This window comes from Thermothelomyces thermophilus, chromosome 7 (assembly GCF_000226095.1).
Source record: "Thermothelomyces thermophilus ATCC 42464 chromosome 7, complete sequence".
NCBI lineage: Eukaryota > Fungi > Ascomycota > Sordariomycetes > Sordariales > Chaetomiaceae > Thermothelomyces > Thermothelomyces thermophilus.
This window is the reverse complement of record NC_016478.1, coordinates 1,695,606-1,713,179: the sequence shown is the minus strand read 5'-3', so window position 1 is coordinate 1,713,179 and position 17,574 is coordinate 1,695,606. Positions and strand designations below refer to the sequence as shown.

At 56.1% G+C, this 17,574-nt stretch overlaps 6 protein-coding genes across 6 annotated transcripts; 3 read left to right on the top strand and 3 right to left on the bottom strand.

Moving 5' to 3' along the window:
- Positions 1–111: 111 nt before the first annotated feature.
- Positions 112–365, top strand: MYCTH_2130796 (uncharacterized protein; the record flags this gene model as incomplete). Its single annotated transcript, XM_003666822.1, has 2 exons — positions 112–192; positions 237–365. 2 exons carry the CDS (start codon positions 112–114, stop codon positions 363–365), a joined length of 210 nt encoding a protein of 69 aa, XP_003666870.1.
- Positions 366–1,400: 1,035 nt separating this feature from the next.
- Positions 1,401–4,415, bottom strand: MYCTH_2311961 (uncharacterized protein). The gene is made up of 3 exons (XM_003666821.1): positions 3,899–4,415; positions 1,934–3,835; positions 1,401–1,863 (listed from the first exon to the last, which is right to left on the bottom strand). Exons 1-3 carry the CDS (start codon positions 4,114–4,116, stop codon positions 1,620–1,622), a joined length of 2,364 nt encoding a protein of 787 aa, XP_003666869.1. The 5' UTR covers positions 4,117–4,415; the 3' UTR covers positions 1,401–1,619.
- A 1,883-nt stretch (positions 4,416–6,298) lies between these two features.
- MYCTH_2311958 (uncharacterized protein) lies at positions 6,299–8,730 on the bottom strand. Its single transcript, XM_003666820.1, has 2 exons — positions 8,250–8,730; positions 6,299–8,187 (listed from the first exon to the last, which is right to left on the bottom strand). Exons 1-2 carry the CDS (start codon positions 8,469–8,471, stop codon positions 6,397–6,399), a joined length of 2,013 nt encoding a protein of 670 aa, XP_003666868.1. The 5' UTR covers positions 8,472–8,730; the 3' UTR covers positions 6,299–6,396.
- A 743-nt stretch (positions 8,731–9,473) lies between these two features.
- MYCTH_117428 (uncharacterized protein) lies at positions 9,474–12,163 on the top strand (the record flags this gene model as incomplete). Its single annotated transcript, XM_003666819.1, has 3 exons — positions 9,474–9,692; positions 9,932–10,192; positions 10,271–12,163. The coding sequence occupies 3 exons, from the start codon at positions 9,474–9,476 to the stop codon at positions 12,161–12,163; spliced, it is 2,373 nt and encodes a 790-aa protein (XP_003666867.1).
- A 655-nt stretch (positions 12,164–12,818) lies between these two features.
- Positions 12,819–13,863, bottom strand: MYCTH_2311956 (uncharacterized protein). The gene is made up of 2 exons (XM_003666818.1): positions 13,271–13,863; positions 12,819–13,156 (listed from the first exon to the last, which is right to left on the bottom strand). Exons 1-2 carry the CDS (start codon positions 13,670–13,672, stop codon positions 12,929–12,931), a joined length of 630 nt encoding a protein of 209 aa, XP_003666866.1. The 5' UTR covers positions 13,673–13,863; the 3' UTR covers positions 12,819–12,928.
- A 364-nt stretch (positions 13,864–14,227) lies between these two features.
- On the top strand, positions 14,228–16,410 carry MYCTH_2311953 (uncharacterized protein). Its single transcript, XM_003666817.1, has 2 exons — positions 14,228–14,391; positions 14,485–16,410. Exons 1-2 carry the CDS (start codon positions 14,377–14,379, stop codon positions 15,871–15,873), a joined length of 1,404 nt encoding a protein of 467 aa, XP_003666865.1. The 5' UTR covers positions 14,228–14,376; the 3' UTR covers positions 15,874–16,410.
- The last annotated feature ends 1,164 nt before the right edge of the window (positions 16,411–17,574 follow it).

Below are 17,574 nucleotides of genomic sequence, written 5' to 3'. Positions count from 1 at the left end.
AGTCACACGGGACTGCCCCTGGTCACTGGACCGACACCCCCCTGACGGACGGACCTGGCCAGGCAACGAGACAGCCCCCCTGAGCTCTCTGCAGTAGCCTACACTACCGACATGCTTTCCCTCACCAGCACATCCAACGAAGGCGAGTTCATCGCCGAGTTCCCGCCCATCCTGGGCTATGAGACCGTCGGCGTTGGTGGCTGCCATCGGCCCGAGGGTGACTTACCGACTTCGAGAGTCGCGGCAGACCGCTCGAGGCTGTGCAAGCACTGCTCCTACACTACTACTGCCCGCACGGCGAGGCCCTGCTGTGTGAGAAGGCAAATAGCATCTCCCAGCTCGGGGGACGCCATCGATTCCTGTAGCAGAGGCGGGACCCTGGTTGTTTACGGGCTCGTGCCTCCCTTTTTTTCTTCTTTTCTCTCTCCTTGTTTTCAAAGAAGTGAACCCCTTCCTTTCCCGGTGTTCTTTGTTTTGCTAGCGATAATGCGAATGAGTTAATTATACTGTGTGAGCACAGAGCAGACTCTGACATGATCTCTCTTGTTCTGCGAGAACAACGTGCGCCCCAACGCAGAGCGTCTCAGCTGGTGGCCGTCCAAGATACTTGGGGATGAGCTGCATCGGATCATTGAGTCCTTTTCCGAAGTTCATATGTTCCGGAATGTTCAACCAATCTACCCTCCCTCCCCCTTCTCGCCTCTATTTCCTTTGTACCCGCTTCGGTACAATGTGGCTGGACTTACCGGGACGTGACAGCGCAAACGGTCGAGTACCTTGACTCGACTCGGGCAAAACCAAAGCAATGGGTGTCGTCAACAATGTGTTCAAGCTGAAATAGTACGCTGAGGCGCTAAGGAGCATGAGAATCGAAACAGCTATCGAGGACGGCCATCGTGTACGATGACTAGGTGATATGATGCTCAATTAGCTCGTGCGGAAACAACGCTTGCCTGGATGGTTTCTTTCATTCTTCACGTTGCATGTCCTGTCGCAACAGTATCACGGAGAGCAAGAGTGAGAGCGCCTCGCGCTGAATAGACCAATTCAATAGCATTATCCGAGAGCCCAACCTCCCAATCTCCTCTCCAGTCTATATATATGTGTGTGTGTGTGAAGAGTTGTGTCAGAATGCGATCGCCAACCGAATCCTCGACAAGAGAAATGTTTCCACACGCCATGCTTGTAATACCCCGTATGTACAGACAGACACCGCCAAGGTACAAGTGTAGCTGGATGCCGTACTCGAGAGGGAGGTCATCATGCTCAGGCGCCTATGTATGTAGACATGAGGCGTGAAACAGGGAGGGAGACTTGCTTGCCCAGTCGCCTGCTCTTTTCATAGTCCAAGGGGAAGAAACGAAGTGACCAGAAGAGAAGAAAAGAGAAACACAAGCGAACGATACTAGGACGCCCGAGACATGCTGCAAAGAGATGTTGACGTGACATGACACCGAAGACACCGACTTGTGTAGTATACGCCATCAGGCCGCCTGACACTTGGCCCTGGAATTCAAAGGGGGGGGAAGACGTAGCGTTAGTGATTGCGGGCCAGCAAAAACCAGTTCAGATGAACGTGATTGAAACCAAACGGGGAACAGTAGGCCAAAAGCGGTGGTTTAGTCACGCATGCCCCATTGCGGCTTGAGCGTCTTGCTCAGGGCCGCTTGGGTGAAGACCTGGTCGCCGGGCAATCTACTAACACGTCCCGCACCGTTGCGGATGGCGTTGACGTGCAAGGCCGAAAGACCGCTGCGGTTGCTCCGGATCGAGCCGGCATCGCTGGCGGTCTCGGGGTCGGCAAACTTGCGGGGCGGCGCAAAATCAAGGGCAGTGAAGGTGCCCGACTTGCGGAGGAGATGCCTGCTCACGCGTTAGCGAGACTCGGGGTTCCCGGGAACCAATGATACGGCATCAAGAAAAGAAAACTTACGGGCTCGGAAGCGCAGGGAGCTCGTCATAGGAACTGGCTAGTGGCGAATGGGCAGGGACGGGCATCCTGTAAGGGCGACGCTCCCCAGAGGGGCTCTGCGAGCGGCCGCGGGCGCGCTCCGCGAACGTCTCTGGCGGTGCAAAGTCGGCGGCGTTCAAGAGGGCAAAGGAGTCGTCAGCAAGCTTGGACGGGGTAGGGAGCGTCGGAAGGTCGGCAGGAGGGGGCACTGGTTTCTTGGGCGCGCGGCTACCGGAGCGGCTGCCCGACATGGCAGAGCCGGCGCGGACGCGGCCGTAGGGACCCGAGGCCGCAGATCCCGGACGAGAGGGCCCGCCGAGCTGGTTGGAGACGGACGAGCCCGGCCGAGGGGGTCCACGCATATTGGGCGGGAACCTCGCGCTGGCCTGAGATCCATGCGAGCCTCGGGGGGGTCCCCTTGGACCCGGGAACCTCTGGCCGGACGGGGGAGGAGTCATAGCCCTGCGGGAGACGGGCTGCGCATACGGCATGACAAACGAGTTGGTGGCAGGATCGAAGTAGGGGGCATCCTGGATGTAGTTGGCGTCGTAGTCCTCGTAGTAGCTCGCGTTGCTCTGATGATGTTGGTGCTGGTGGCCGTTCTGCCCCATTGGCGGCATCGGCGGCACTGGCGGTCTATCCTCAGCCTTTGTGTCGTCGAAGTACTCTTTGTAGAAGGACCGAATGCGGTTCGCCCTGTACTCGGGGTCTTCCGACTCCATGATATCATCCGGCGGGAGTGGGCGGAAACCAACCGAGAGACGACGGTTGTCCTGCTGAGGAACACCCAAGCCACCCTGACTGGCCGTGTTCTGCTGCTCGAACAAGTGCGAAGTCCTCTGCATGTTCCGGCCCCTCGGCTCGTCCACATCGAGTTGGCTGCTATTGTGATTTGCCGGAGAAGGGGACGGAGAACGCCGGTCTTGAGGCATCTCTGGCATTTCCGCAAAGTCGAAGTCGTAGTCGCCGACAGGCCGCGGCTCCTCAATGACCGGGGCCGACATCGGGGCATTCTGCTCTTTCTGCGGGGGGGGACTCGCGGCTCGGCTCTTGTACGAAGAGGTCGACGACCGGATAGATGCTCGCTGGGGTTGGGGCGGAGAAGAGGAGAGCCCGAGGCCGACGGCGGAGGGCTCTGTTGGAGTTTCCACCTCCTGGGCCACCGGCTTCTCGAACGGGTTTCTGCCTGCATCACCGTACTCCACAGCCACTCCGGAGTCAGGCGGGCTCGGCTGAGAACGCGACGGCTGCGGCACGGTGAGCGACTTCGGCACGGCAGCGGGCGGTTCTTGGATCGCAGTGCCAATTGCCGATTTGTCATTCTGTCCGTCGGGCGAGTCCGAAACCGCAGTTCCAATGGGCGGCAGAGGTCCGTTGGTCGGGGCGCCTGCGGGGCTGCCGGCGGATTCTGGCAGAGGCTGCTCCGGTCTCGTGTGGCTAGGCTCAGGAGGCTGAAGAGGCGACATGGGGATCGAATTCTGACGCGAACGGCTGTACACGGAAGGGGCCTCATTTCCCCTGCGGAAGGAACGAATTGAGCCAACATCGCTCCCGGCGTATTGGGCCACTGGCTTGTAAGGGTCCTCGTTCTGTTGAAGCGACTTGGCCAGCGAGTTGAGAGATTCGCGCGAGTTGTGGGCGTCCGGGGGGAGAAGGTAGGGGCTGGACAGATTCATATCCATCGACATCTGCTGACGGTTGAAGCGCTGGCCGCCTTCCTTCTCCCTGCTGATGAGATTTTTGCGCGACTCCTTGGCGGGGCCGCCTCCTTCTAACCCGAAATCCAACGACTTGTGGGGATCATGGAGATCTTCCTGTCTTTGTTTCCTCACATTTCTCCGGTGGAGGTAGAACAGAACGCTGATGGCCACGACAAAAGGAATGCTGCGGACGAGGGTCAGCTCGACGGGACCGACCAGTATACTACAAGCTGCCAGGCTTTCTTACAAGATTCCAAGAACAATGGCAATAGTTGTCGTGCTCGCGCCAATTGGCTTCGTACAGCCGTTCGGATTCTTGCACTCATCCGAATCCGCCCGTGCAACTAAAATCCGAGAGGGGACTCGGAATCCCAGGGTCGATACCGTCGTGCTAATGGCGGCACGCCGCCTGACCGGAATCCGAGGGCCCATCGCGTAGGCACTCTCAACGTACCGGCCCTCCATCGCCGTTACCCTGTTTCTTCCCACGAGATGCTCCCTTGGGTCGAGACTAATGGCCTGGCGAGGTCACGAGACCGATAGCTCGACAGCAGGATGTTTCAATTGGCGTCCGGGGGAGTAGGTGAGCTGGAGAATGTGTCGACCTTCTTGAGTAGCGCGAACTCCGTCTTGTCGTAACAGTCGTACTGCAAGAGATCGAGTCCAGACTCGTTGTCATAGACGGATTGAGAAAAGCGGTGTCCGGGCAAGTGTCAATCAATCAATGTCCGAGGATGGCGCAATTGACGCAGGAAAGCCAAGCAGCGCGTTTTTCGTAAATGAGCGGACGCGTTTGAGGTTCGTCCACCACGAAACCCAAAGGCGCAGTTCTAAAAAAGAGTGTCGTTGACGTGAGAGGCCGTTTGCCTCGTGTCAGTGTCGCGTGCAAAGGAATGGTACCGCTGCTGGCAGGTGAGACGGGTCAAGGAATGACTGATCACACGTCTGGAGACGATGTGAAGTTGGCAGTAGCCGTCTGGCCTCGGAGTCGAGATCGCTCCTCCGGAAGTTGGTGCAAAAAGAGCGGAAGGTGAAAGGAGAGTGGTTGTAGGTGAATTAGGGATTAGGTTTTACAGTGCCGGAGGAAGAAGGAGCGGCGTGCTTCCGCAGGCGAGGCCCTGAAAGCGGTAGCACGATCAAGGTACCCCCCTACCTGCTGTGCCGGTCCCAAATCTCCGTTAGGAGAAGGGAAGGTATTTACCAGGGATGGAGATGCTATCCGCCCGCCGGCTGTCCACCGCTTCTGCTGTTTCTCCCCCCGTTGACTCTGGGCGTCGCCAGCGAGCGAATAGAAATTGCTAATTTCGTCTCAATCAAAAGGGGTTACGCTGCGGGTCCACCGTGTGGACATCTGCCAGGGGCAGAGTCGCTGTTGAAAGCTTAGGCGCCCAATCAGGATCAGGAGACCCGGTTTTTTACTGTAAGCTATCGCAGCCGCAGCTGCAACGCGGCTTCGCACCGTTGCGTTGGCCTGCTGCCAAGAGGACTGGTGCGCCTGTAATGCGTAGTAGTCTGCAAAGTCCCGGCCCAGATGCAGGAACAGAAGGCCCGCCCAATGGTGCCAATCTCGCGTCGTAGCAGAAGAAAATAAACTATGCATTAGAGTAATAACCGTGGTTTCAAGCCCATCGCTTATTGTACAGATTACAAAGGGGCAACCCACTCACCCTTAAAACGGATGCTTTTGCCATAGCCTGAGCGTTCTCTCACCGAGTCCGTTTGCTGCGCATCCGAGGCGAGAACGGAGCGTGTGTTTGTTTCAGCGATCCGTCCCATTGCGCCGTGTTTCTCATCCCGTCGCGTCTTGTTTTGCTGCATGCTTATCGCTTGAAACAAGAGCCGGTCTGAAAGCTACTGGTCCCATGGCCACGGCTCGTCTGAATTCCTTCGTACTCTGACGGTTGTGACAATTCGCGTGAAGAAGCGGGGAAGTTACGCAGCACAACTGGCCTGTCAGCCGAGGTGCATCCGTTATGCACACAGTGGGGCAGAGTTATCTCGAGTTAACTTTTAGCTCTCAATTGCGGCATTTGGGTCCTAATCGTGTTTTGTCTCAATAATGTCAACAAGTCACAAAAAAAAAAAAAAAAAAAGAGAAAAGTCATGGAAGTGCGCAGTAACAGAGCATGGAGCAGAGGAAACAGAAAACGAACAAGAGACATAAGTGAACAAAAAGAAGTCAAGAATCAGGCAAGAAATCGACCAAGAGCTTGTTACACATTAACTATTGACAAGCGCCGTTTTCTCCCCCGAAATGATCCTCTAGGGTAGCTCGGCCTGCTCATCTCAGTTCAAGCCTAGTCAGGGTACATATATATATATATTGAACGGGGTAATTGAGAGAAGGCGATGAGACAGTTGCTCCAGAACCAGCCAAGCACGCCACTACACTACGATCTTCATCAAGACCCTGGCTTGCTCCGAAACATGGTACCGCTACTCGACCGAGTACAGAATACAGAAATGCTATTCCCTTCCTGTCCCAGAGATGCTCCGCCAGCTCGGCATCTCGAACTCGACACCAACCAGGGTGAGGCAGACAAAACTTAGGGAGGTATCAAAGTCGAGCCAGTCATAAAACATGTGCAGTTGTTATGCAGGGGATGCCCTCGTGAAGAAGAAATCCAATCGATCCCGCCATTAGTTTCCGGCCGATGGTGATTCGGGAGGAAAGCAGCAACTGCGGAGCCTGAAATTTCTCCGGCTCGATCCGGGCGCAGCCTACACGACACCAAGCCGGCGACCTCAGCTGCTTTTGTAGAATTCCGGCGCGTACTCGAGTAGCCAGGCCTTTTCGATCCGGCTAATGTCCCGTATAAACGTCTTGTTCCCGGTCTCCACGACCTCGTGGAAAATGACCCAGTCCGCCTTGCGGTTAAACATGATGGAGCTCGGATGGGCGTGGAGCACCGTCGTTCCCGAGACATTGCGGAAGGTCCCGTCTGGCTGCATCCTCGCGGCATGCGCAAAGTAGCCCGCTGTCAGACACCGCCGGATCTGCTCCGCTTTGTTACTTGCCGGCGCCGAGGTCGAGTGCGGCGCGAGCGACTCGTCGACATTGATGCCAAATCGTTCAAGGTACCGCTTCAGCTGGGCACGGATGCTGACCGCCCGCTCCATGAGCTTGAAATTGAGGAGGTTCTCGTGACAGAAACGGGATTCTTTCCGCCCCTTAGTCACAAAAGCCTGGTAGACGTTCAGAAGTGTAAGATGATCCCCTTCCTCAGCGGCAAACTTCCACCTGGCGGACTCTGTCTTTTTCTTTTCCCCTTCGTGCTGGATCCAGATGTTTCCGCCAAGGCTGGTCATGGCTGCTATCGTCAATATCTCGCTCAAGCAGCCGAAAGACGGAGCCGAGAGCAATGTTTTCGCCATCATTGGCTCCACGGCTAGCTCAGCCATTCGTAGCCCGAGAGGCCTGGTGAGCTTGGCATAGTCGTCCAGTGCGCCGAGCGAGTAGAGCAGCTCGAGCGCTCTGATCATCAATTCGGCCGGCGGAGGCGTCAGGAAGTCAAACCTTAGGACGTTATCGATGCCCAGGGCTTTGAGCTGGAGAATGAACGGTGCGAGATTTGAACGCTGTATCTCTGGGACAGTAGAATCGGGGAGGCTTTGGTATGTTTCTTCGGTGTACAGCCGGAAGCACTTGCCGGGTTTTGTTCGACCGGCACGCCCTGCGCGCTGTGCTGCCGAAGCCTTAGAGACCGGTGTTACGGTCAGGCTCTCGATGCCTGTTCTCGGGTTGTATGCCCGAAGCTTGACGAAACCGGAGTCGACGACGTAGACGATGCCATCTATTGTCACGGACGCCTCAGAGACGTTTGTCGAGAATATGACCTTTCGAAAGTTCTCGGGTGCTTCCTCGAAGACGTACATCTGCTGATCTGCAGGGAGACCGGCATAGAGCGGCAGGGGAAGGATGGATTGAGATCCGGCGCGCAGCTGCGCCGAGCGTTCTGCGACGGCCTGAACAGCCTGGTCAATCTCCTCTCTTCCGGTCAAAAAGACGAGGATGTCGCCTTTTGGTTCGTTTGTATGGATTTCGAAGACGGTTGAGATTGCTTTTTCGAGATAATTCTCCGTCGGGGTCTCGAGATAAAGTATGTCGATCGGGTAAGTCCTGCCTTCCAGACTGATAATGGACGCAATATCGTCGTTCTGTTTGCCATCCGGGCCCTCCTTTTGCTCCTTGGGCTCTGAGAAGAAGTTGCGGAAGTCTTCGGCCTGGAGAGTCGCGCTACTGATGATGATTCTCAGGTCTGGCCGCTTCTTGCGGATCTTCTTCAACAAACCCAGCAAGATGTCGGAACTGATGGACCTTTCATGAGCTTCATCCACCATAATCACGGAGTAACGGGAGAGCAGAGGATCGACAAGGGCCTCCCGGATCAGGAGGCCGTCGGTGAGGAACTTGATGCGGGTGCTCCCGGACGTGACATCCTCGAAGCGTATCGAATAGCCAACCTCTTTACCCACCTCGCACCCGAACTCTTCGGCGACTCTGAGAGCTACTGTCGTGGCAGCGACACGGCGAGGCTGGCATGCCGACTCAGTTAGCCCGGGACGATGGATATTGCACATTTCTCATCAACACGCACCTGAGTAATGCCAATGATTTTGCCATCGGCGCACCAGCCAGCACGTTCAAGAAACTGGGGAATCTGGGTGCTTTTGCCCGACCCCGTTTGGCCTACAACGATGGTGACGGGTGACGTTTCGACGAGATACAGAAGGGCCTCGCGATGCTTCGCAATCGGCAAAAGCTCTGCCGGTTTGTGGAGAGCAGGTATGAAGGCCGCACCCAGGTCAAAGTCCGCCATGATTCGCGAGGCAGAAGTTGAAGATGGAAGAGCACCCCCAAATGGGCTCAGAATTTCAAGGTTTCCCAGCCTTTGCGAACGCAGTGTCCTCAACCGATAATGCTATCTCATTTCATGCCTGTATCCTACTACCTCGCAAAGAAGGGGGGGATACTCTTGTGTTAAAGGTGTAGTCAGGGACACAACTGCCGATTTATACTCTGGGCATGGTTTTTGTTCAGAAGCCCACCTCACCTGCCGTGCTGTTGTCGGCTCTCGCGCCCTGGCTGAGATTGGGGGTTGTTGGATGATGTGAGTTAGGTGGTTGCTGACAGGTGGCAGCCAGTTGGCTCCGCAAAGCAAATTTCACCAGTCAGCAAGCGTGGATTGGGCAGTGGAACCATTGTGCCCAAGGCCCCACATTTCATGACCTCGTGGTGCCCGAGACTCGCGCTCACCAACTTAATGTTGTGTGCTCTTTCCGTCTCGTCGACAGAGTTGGCCTCACAGTTGCCACCGCCGTTCTCGTGCCCGTTTGAAATGGGTACTACTAAGGCTGCAAACAAAGAGAAAAAAAGGGAAGAGAGAAAACGACGGCATTCTCCCGCAGCGCGGTTGAGAATCGCTCATTGCGCGGTCTAGCTTACATTGGAAAAGTTGGCGCGCTTCTTCTCCGGAGCTATATTCCTCCATCAGCCAGGATCGACCACTCGGTGTTCAGGTCACCTTTGGTGTTATTTCTGCTTGGCCCTGCTGCCACCGTTGTGCAAACAACGTTCCAAGTTTCTCTCCCCCCTGAGCTTTCACCTCCATCATCAAGGCCTTGCTCAGTGGCCTTGCCTGCGTCCCAAAAGAGTACCCAAGGGGCAGAGCACTCTTAGGCCAGGCCGTACGAGTTCTGTCGCTCTCAGAGGCAACAACGCTCGCAAACGGCTGAGCCTGTGTCTGACCCCGCCCCGAACTTGGCGAGCACGGTTTCTGAGTGTATGTCTCGCTGCGGTGAACTAATGATTTCCAGTCGGAATGGGAAGGGAAAAAAGACACGCCCCAGGTCCGGGCGCCGGTGACCATGCCAAGGAGCGGCACAAGAGAGACCGCAGGGGAAATCTAATCGATTGGACAGCGCCTTTGCCTCCAGGTTTGGTTGCGAGACCCGAGAAGCCTAGGATCAGCTCCAAGCACAAGGTCTGGTACGAACTTGTACCAAACACGGACAAGAAGGAGAAGAAGCTCGAGTTCAAGGTATTTGAGCGGCACCGCTCCATTCAGTCTCCCGGGCGGGCCAGAATACTGATCTGAACCAGGAAACTCACGAGAGGGAGCCGCCTCCGGGGTTCGAGTTCGTCCCTATTGGGAATCCAGCATTGACAAAGGCATGCAAAGAGCTCTCTCGCGAGCAAGATGCTATGATCTTCATTGTCACGGTATGTCAGTAGTGTGGGCTGGCGCCTTTCGCAGTACTAACAATGCTCTCTATCTAGTTGGCCAATGGCCTCTCCAAGAGACTCAGCTCTCACCTGAACCGAGTCGGCTACCACTTCAGGCAGACCATTGTGGAGCAGGCGCTCGCAAACCTTGGAGAAGACGGGCTCGAGAGTGTCAAGACAGCGCCTGACCTGCCCGAGCCTATCCCGGAGAGGCAAGAGGACATTAATAAGCAGGCTGACGCAGCTATAAGGGACCTGTTTCCTCGTATACCGAACCCGGATCGCCAGGCAATCATCGAGCATGCTTTCAACAAGGTAGGTACATCACGCATTCCACCAGTCAAGTGATCCGGATGATCCCCCGAAGCGCACCCTCTCACCACGAACCCACAGTCCAAGCAAGTAGGCAAGGATCCACCCGTTGGGCTTGCCGCCGATATCACCCTTTCACGCCGCGTGCAGTTGGCTGTACTTGCCCATATTCGGCACAACCACACAAGATACGACCAGTTACTCAAAGAAACGTCCTATGTCAACGCCAGGAAGGCTGTGGAGTCTCTCTGTCTTGACATCCTAGTCAAGTGGCGAGGAGACGAGGAGACAGGGCGTGACCAGCTTGACGAGATTCTTCGCGAGGTCATCGTCATCTCAGACTCCGAAAGCGACGAGTCTGACGAAGATGAGGACGAGGACGAGGATGAGTCTTCCGACACTTGGTCGGAAGACGAGAGTCCCGTGAACGGAGTGGCGAGGGACGACAGGCCGGCCAGGGAAACGCTTCCCCCTGCGGAGCTCTCGCCGGCTTCATTGACTATTAACAAGACCCGCAGCGAAGGATTCAGAGCAAGCCATGCGCCGCAGAAGATTAAAAAGCCGACCCGGGAGGACAAGCGAGCGGCCAAGTGGGCGCATCGGGGCTTTCAACGCTATCAGGCAGCTCGAGATCAAGCCTGGAATCAGGCGCTAGAACGGCAGCGGCGTGAAATTTACGGCACCGTGCCATCTAACGGTCCTGTGGAGGATCCCGCCGGCCACGTACCGCAATTATGGCGAAATGGCGAGCCCACGCATTCTAGTTACCGCCCCTACGGTTCTCCCTTGCCCGCTGTAGGCGTGTCTCGGGAGCCGGAGAACCGGGTGAGTGAGTCACAGAGGGCCGCCCCCATGGCCACTTACAATATGCCGCAGCCTGTGCACCCATGGGAGCACCAGCGCAGTAATCGTTTCGGGCCTATAGTTGGGTCTCGGGCTGCTTCGTATGAGGCTCCCGTGGTCGAGCCAGTCAGTTACCATGGACATGACCTGAAGGATTGTCTTGTTCAGTCCATCGAGCCTGCGGAGACGCAGGCGCCTAATCCTCCTCCGCCGATTCCTGTCTCATATCGGCCGCCTGTGTCAAGTCCTTTCCATGATGGTCATACTCCCATCAACAGGGCTGTCCATTACCCTCCCCAAGATGCCGGTGGTGTCAGGGAGGCACACAACGTTCATCCTGACTTTGCGGAGGGTTTCATCACGCTTTCTCACCGTTCGGAACCCGGACGGATGCGCGCCGCCCCTGAGCCGCCCGCGGAACCGTTCATTCTACTTAACCCGCAGAATGGAAGCGCAATTGGGGCTAGCACTGTCTCGACGACTCCCCGGGGACCAAGTTCGCCGCGTGCACAAGGTTGGCGGGATAACGGCGCAGGCCGTGATGAGCCGCACCCCGGGTCTGGGACGCGACCGGTTTGGATTGGGCATGACGGAGCTCTCCTTAGATCGGAATTCCGTCCGATCGTGATCCCGGACGATCCCTTGCCGTCTAGACGGCCGCGGATGGAGCCCGCATATCCAGATACGAACAATCGCCGCCCGTCGCCCATGATGTGGGCTCATCCCCGCCACATCAGCCATGGCTGGACGAACGGGCGCGAAGGACGATATGTCGACGCCAAGCATGACGAGCGTGTTGAGGCGCTCCAAAACGACTTTGGCGAATTTGTTCGGGTCTCCAATAAATTTCCCAGGCAGTACGAGCCTCGTCCAGCCCCGGTCGAAGAAGCGAGGTATTACGGGCAGTCTGCCACGCAACGGCAGGGCGCTCCGCCTCAGCCCGATGATGCTGCACGATACGACGCTCGCCAGTTTCGTGGACACGGGCAACGGCTTGAACGTGTCGTGGAGAGAATCGAAGGTCCTCCGTCTCACGATGAGCACATATCTTTCGTTGCACGTCAACCACAAGGGTGCCCGAGACAGGAGCGTGTGGTTGGGATTGAATACGTTCATTCCTATGCAAGGTAATGAACCACCCATGCTCGCCAGGCACTGATGTTTACCATTCGCGTAGCGTTGAGACTTCCACCCAGACGGATGGCAGCCCTTATTATGACGCGAGAGAGCCCGTTTCCCGGTCTCATTCGCGTTCGGCCACGCCTATGCCGTATGGGAGTCAGCCCTACCAACGCCGTCGCTAGGTTAGACGAGGTTAGTCGCTCACAGCTGAGCGACTTGTTGCATTTCCATATTGTGGAGTGAAATCAGGCGCGAAATCTGGGTCTGTGTCCACACTGGGAGGATCAATGCTTTGCATTACTTTTCGTCCGGCTCGAGCACATCAGCTGTATCTGGTCGACGACCACTTGTTGACAGGCATTTGAGGCGTAGAGGCGTCGAGGGTTTACAAAAGGGATACTGATACTGTTACCATGGCGACTGAGGGCGGTGATGTGTTGGTCCAGCATCTGTGAGCATGGAAATGGCGGCACAAACACATTGGGCGGTTGTCTCAGGAGCGTATTCATAGACGCCACGTGTTTCCATGTACAGTCTACTATTAGTATTGACATATAGTCCTGCGTGACTATATTGGTACGCAGTATGGTGGTCGGCAATGGCCCCTCAAACTATACCACAGTACACCGGCCTGTATAATCAGACATTCCAACCACGAGAACCCCTGGACAAATGTTGCTTTTCAAGCTCATTCATCATTCAACAGAGATCAGTAACTCCTTTGCGCCATACATGCATATGAACCATTGTGGCCCGAACTCCTTCACCTGTCTATCAAGCCAGCATAGCCTGCCTCTCCGCCTGCGCTTTCTTCGCCGCCGGCCGGGGGTGCCGCTCCTCCTCAGCTACTTTCTGCACCGGTAACTGGGTATCAGGAACACTTGGTAACCGCTGCACGGCCGCCTCCTTCTTAGCGACCTCTGCCTCAAGCGCGGCAAGCTCGTCCTCGACCTCTTCTTCTTCCTGCACGGATATCCTGCCTCCGATGATCTCGCTGACTTCCTGTTTGCACACCATCAGCAACTCATCCAACATATCGTTTACGCCATAGCCCACGGCAGGAATCACCGAAGAGAAGAAAAGTGAACGAGGGATGGAATGAAGATGGATACGGACCTGTTGATAAGCGATCGCCTCGGCCGTCTCCCCCATCAACTTCTCGACGTTCTCTATCCCCCCCATCTCGGCCTGGATCTCCTTGAGGACATTGGTGCCCTGCTGCAGGCCGAACAGGACGTCCTTCTGGATGAGCGCGAACTCGACCGACGCGGTGAGCTTCTCGAGCTGCTCGAGCTGGGCGTCCGTCTTGGCGAGCAGCGACTCCTGGTACTTCTTCCGGCGCAGCGCGAGGAGGGCGCGCGGCTTGTCGCCCCGCGCGAGCAGCTGGCGGGCCGCCTGGGTCTCGCGGTCGGTGAGATGGGTGATGCGCCGCTGGTACTGGTGCAGCTTGTCGCGCTGCGTCTTGAGGTCGAGGATGGCTTGGTCTTGGGCCGTTATACGGCTCGAGGAGTTGCCCATGGTGGCATTTGGAAAATCACAACTCGGTATATATCACCTGTCAACGGTGGTTGGTTGCTGCGTTGGTGGGGAGGGGGCTGGTCCTCAGCCCTCTCTCTTCCCGTCGCTGATAGCGCCAGACGGCGAATGGAAACAGGCGGGCGACTCGTTTGGGGAAAAGCGAGACGTCACTGCTGCGCGGCTCGGTCATGGGTGAGATGGCTCTAGTTACAAAATATTGGGTCCCGCCTATGTCCACTGGTACCGATGCTCACTGATTGAAACGGCTTCTGGGCCGGATAAAATGACACAATTTATCTTTGGGGCATTGGTATGCCTTATTTTTTTCAGTACAAGCTCCTCTCATCCCTTCTAAGTTCTCTGAGCTTGCTAGGCACTTGTGGAAACGAGAGTACCATCCTGATATCTTGCGAGCGTGATTATCATGTTAATTGAGTGCCTAAGTAGTCACATTATTTTGTTGGTGGATAGGTGCGTGTCTTATCGATAGACTCGTCAGCCGGATGTGGCTTGAGGGGGCGGGCCGGATGAGGGGCTACGTAATTTGGGCACATGCGACAGCTTCAGAGGCAACCTCCTGACCAAACAGACCTCTTTGGCAGAGCGACCCTCCTTCCTCGAGAATACAAGTCTCGGACACAGCACCGCAACCCTCAACTTGCTTTCTGCCCCTACTCCCCAATTTCCCGCTCCGTGTGTTGGGAATGTCGGCCGAAGCGGTAAGTAGACCCCTATTTACCCCTAATCGCTTAATTCAATGTCCGTCATGATCTGCAGAATGTCTCGGCTCACTCTACGTATTTATTCCGCAGATCAAGACGCCCCCGGGGCCTGAATCCCCTACTACTGTCAGGCCACTCGAGATGGACGACGACGACGTGCAGGAACAAGAGGCGTTGGGAGCTGAGAACGCCACTGCGAAGCCCGATGCAACAACAGCAACTACAACTACTACTACAACTACATCTCCCGCGCCGGCAAATGCGCCCGCCGCTGCGGCCAACGATGTTCCCCCGCCGAAGCCGCCCCGGCCGCTGACCGAGGAGCAAAGGAACCAGCAGACCCTGAAAGAAGCATTCCCATCCGTCGATAACGCTGTTATCAAGGCGGTGCTTAGGGCCAGCGGTGGGCGCATCGAGGCCGCGTTCAACGCACTCCTGGAGATGACAGACCCGGAAGCTGCCGAGAGAGATCAGCCGCCTCCGCCGCCCCCGAGACCTGTTGCAGACCCCGTAGGCCCCACCTCGACCGGGCTGTCGCAGCTTGAAGCCGACGAGCTGTACGCGCGTCAGCTCGCCGAGCACTACGACAATGTCGGCGCGTACGAAGCGAGGACGGCCAACCGGGCTCATCAGCCCCGTAGCCGGCAGCAACCCGGTCTAGGACCGTACGACGACCCTTCCGACCGCGAACATAGCTTCCTGGACGACGACTTGCCCTTGATCAAGGAAAGCCTCCGAAAGGGGTTTCTGGAGACGCAGAGCAAGGTCAACACGTGGTTCAATAATTTCAAGAAGAAGCTGGACGAGACGTTCGACGATGACGACGATGACGAACACCACGCGCACGGAAGCAGTTCGTTCTTGGGGCGGCCGACCCGGGGGCAGATGCGGAGAAGCGCCGACTATGACCGCTACGACGCGGACCCCGAGGTACTGAGCGATGACTTTGCGGGTATGAAGTTCCGCAGCGACGGCAGTAAGTCAAACCCATCTCGTTCGTCTTATTGGGAGGAGTTGCCCCTATCTGACACTTGGCGAACAGCGCCCGTTCACCCCCCACGGCCCGCTAGCGGCAGCAACCCAAATCTCTTCAAACCGCCCCCGCCTTCCAAATCACCCAAGCCAGGCGAGAGAAAAGTCTCGTTCCGCGACACGGTCGAGGACATCGATGCCTACAACACCTCTCCAAGGGTGCCGCCGAAGGACGCCACCGCCACCGCGGGCACTGGCGGCGCGGCCAAGTCGAGCAAGTGGCAGCCGCTGTCCCCCGTCGATCCTAACCCGATCGTGGAGAATGACCCCTTCAGCCTGGGCGACAGCGACGATGAGCGGGAATTGAGGGACAAGACGGCGGGGAGCAAGGAGATCAAGATGGAGGATACCGAGCGGCTGAAGCAGGCCACGGCGGATGCGATGGCAGATAGCCTGGTGGAGGATAACAAGAGCAAGGCAGAGGGCAGTAGTGGCGCTGCAAAATAGGGTCCGACGGCACGTGCCTGGTATTCTCGGATTCGCTTTGTTTTTATCAAGTCTAGGAGTCTCGTTTGCGTACAGCCCTGCCTGTCAACTCGAGGTCGGGTGAGTATCTCGTTTGCGGTCACACACGCGTGTCTTAATCTCGATATTTCGACTCTGATCGGATAGTTGTCTGTGCCATATTTCAACTCTTTCAGACCAACCTTCCCGTTTCGAGCACCGTTGACAGGAAAAGTACCCAATTCGAGAATATAACGAGCGCTTCTCTCTAACTGCGTTGATGCTCTCTGGCTTTCTTTTGTCTACTGAACTTCACGACGATGCATTAATGACCAGACTCCCAGCTCCGCCGAAGTAAAGAGACACTGGTGCCTGTCAGCGTATTTTTGGGAACCATGCTGGCAAGTTGTCAAAGAATTCGAGATGGGAACGACGTTACGGATGTAGCAAGCTTTGCCAAGTCTTTTCGGCGAACGTTACCAAGAAAGTGTCAGTACAAGTTATGCGGTTCACTTTTCCGTACTGGCATATACCACACCTACTAGCAGTACATACATTTTTTAACCACTTTCCCTACGAGAGGTTCCCATCGGAGGGGTAAAAACTAGTTGTACTTCAGTAGATTGCAGCGGCAAGAGGGGAATGCATTTAGCTTTCGAGCACTCGACTTCGCACGTCGAATCAACCGAGGCACATGCTTGGATTGCGGCACCCGATTGGCTGTTGTTGCGCTGCGAGATCCCGTTGCATCAGAGGGCGGTTTACTGCAAGTTGGTGCAGTGACTGCAAGAAGGCCGTCCCCGGTCGACTGGACCCTGTCAAGACGGCTTTGGTAGGGGGGCAAGAGGTATGTACTGTACATACCCAGGTGACGGGATTTGCGGCTCACGAAATTGCGCTGGGCTCCTGGAAAGCCCAGTCGGGTATCCCGCGCAGTGCACTGCGGAGGGGGTGCCAACGGTTCAACGTTGGAGTTAAACGAGGCTTATCAAACTGTGCTCTATGACTCGTGGAAGACTCAAGAACAAACCTGATGGGCCGGGTGAGCGTGAGCAGTAGGTTGGTACCATGCTGCTGCATGCGGCGAGTTCACCTATCCATTTTGGATGCGCTAGTATACAAGATTACTTTCCAATAGTTCCACAAAGCACTGTACTGTACGGAGTATGTAGGTATGTACTGTACCGTATGTATGTACTGTACATACATTCATACACGTACAGTACCTTGTGCATACCTACAAAGTCTTACCTACCACACCTGTTGGATGATTTTGGCAGCTTGTAACGATAAGGGTAACTCCCAGAAGAAGACAATTGGGCAATGTGAGCCCATGCATTATACCTGATCATTTCAGCGTTTAGGTTGATTGCTAGGTACTGTAAATACACAGTACCTTGGCCACGGTATCTGCTTTGGTCCGATCAAAGTACATACACTACTAGTATATAAGGGTGTGCGATTTCGCCGGGGCTTCCACGTTTGTCGAGGCTTGGCGGCGATTCGAGTCCTGAGGCTTTCACACCACCGGCCGAGACCCGGCCCAGCGGCAGCCTAAGCTCTGCGCCGACCGTTTCGGTATGTACATACATACATATACACATACCAGCTACAACGTACGTGACGGGTTTGCGGACTTGGCATCCACATCAGGGAAGCCGCCGTCGACGACCTGACCTTCGCAAACCCAGGAAATATTGAAGA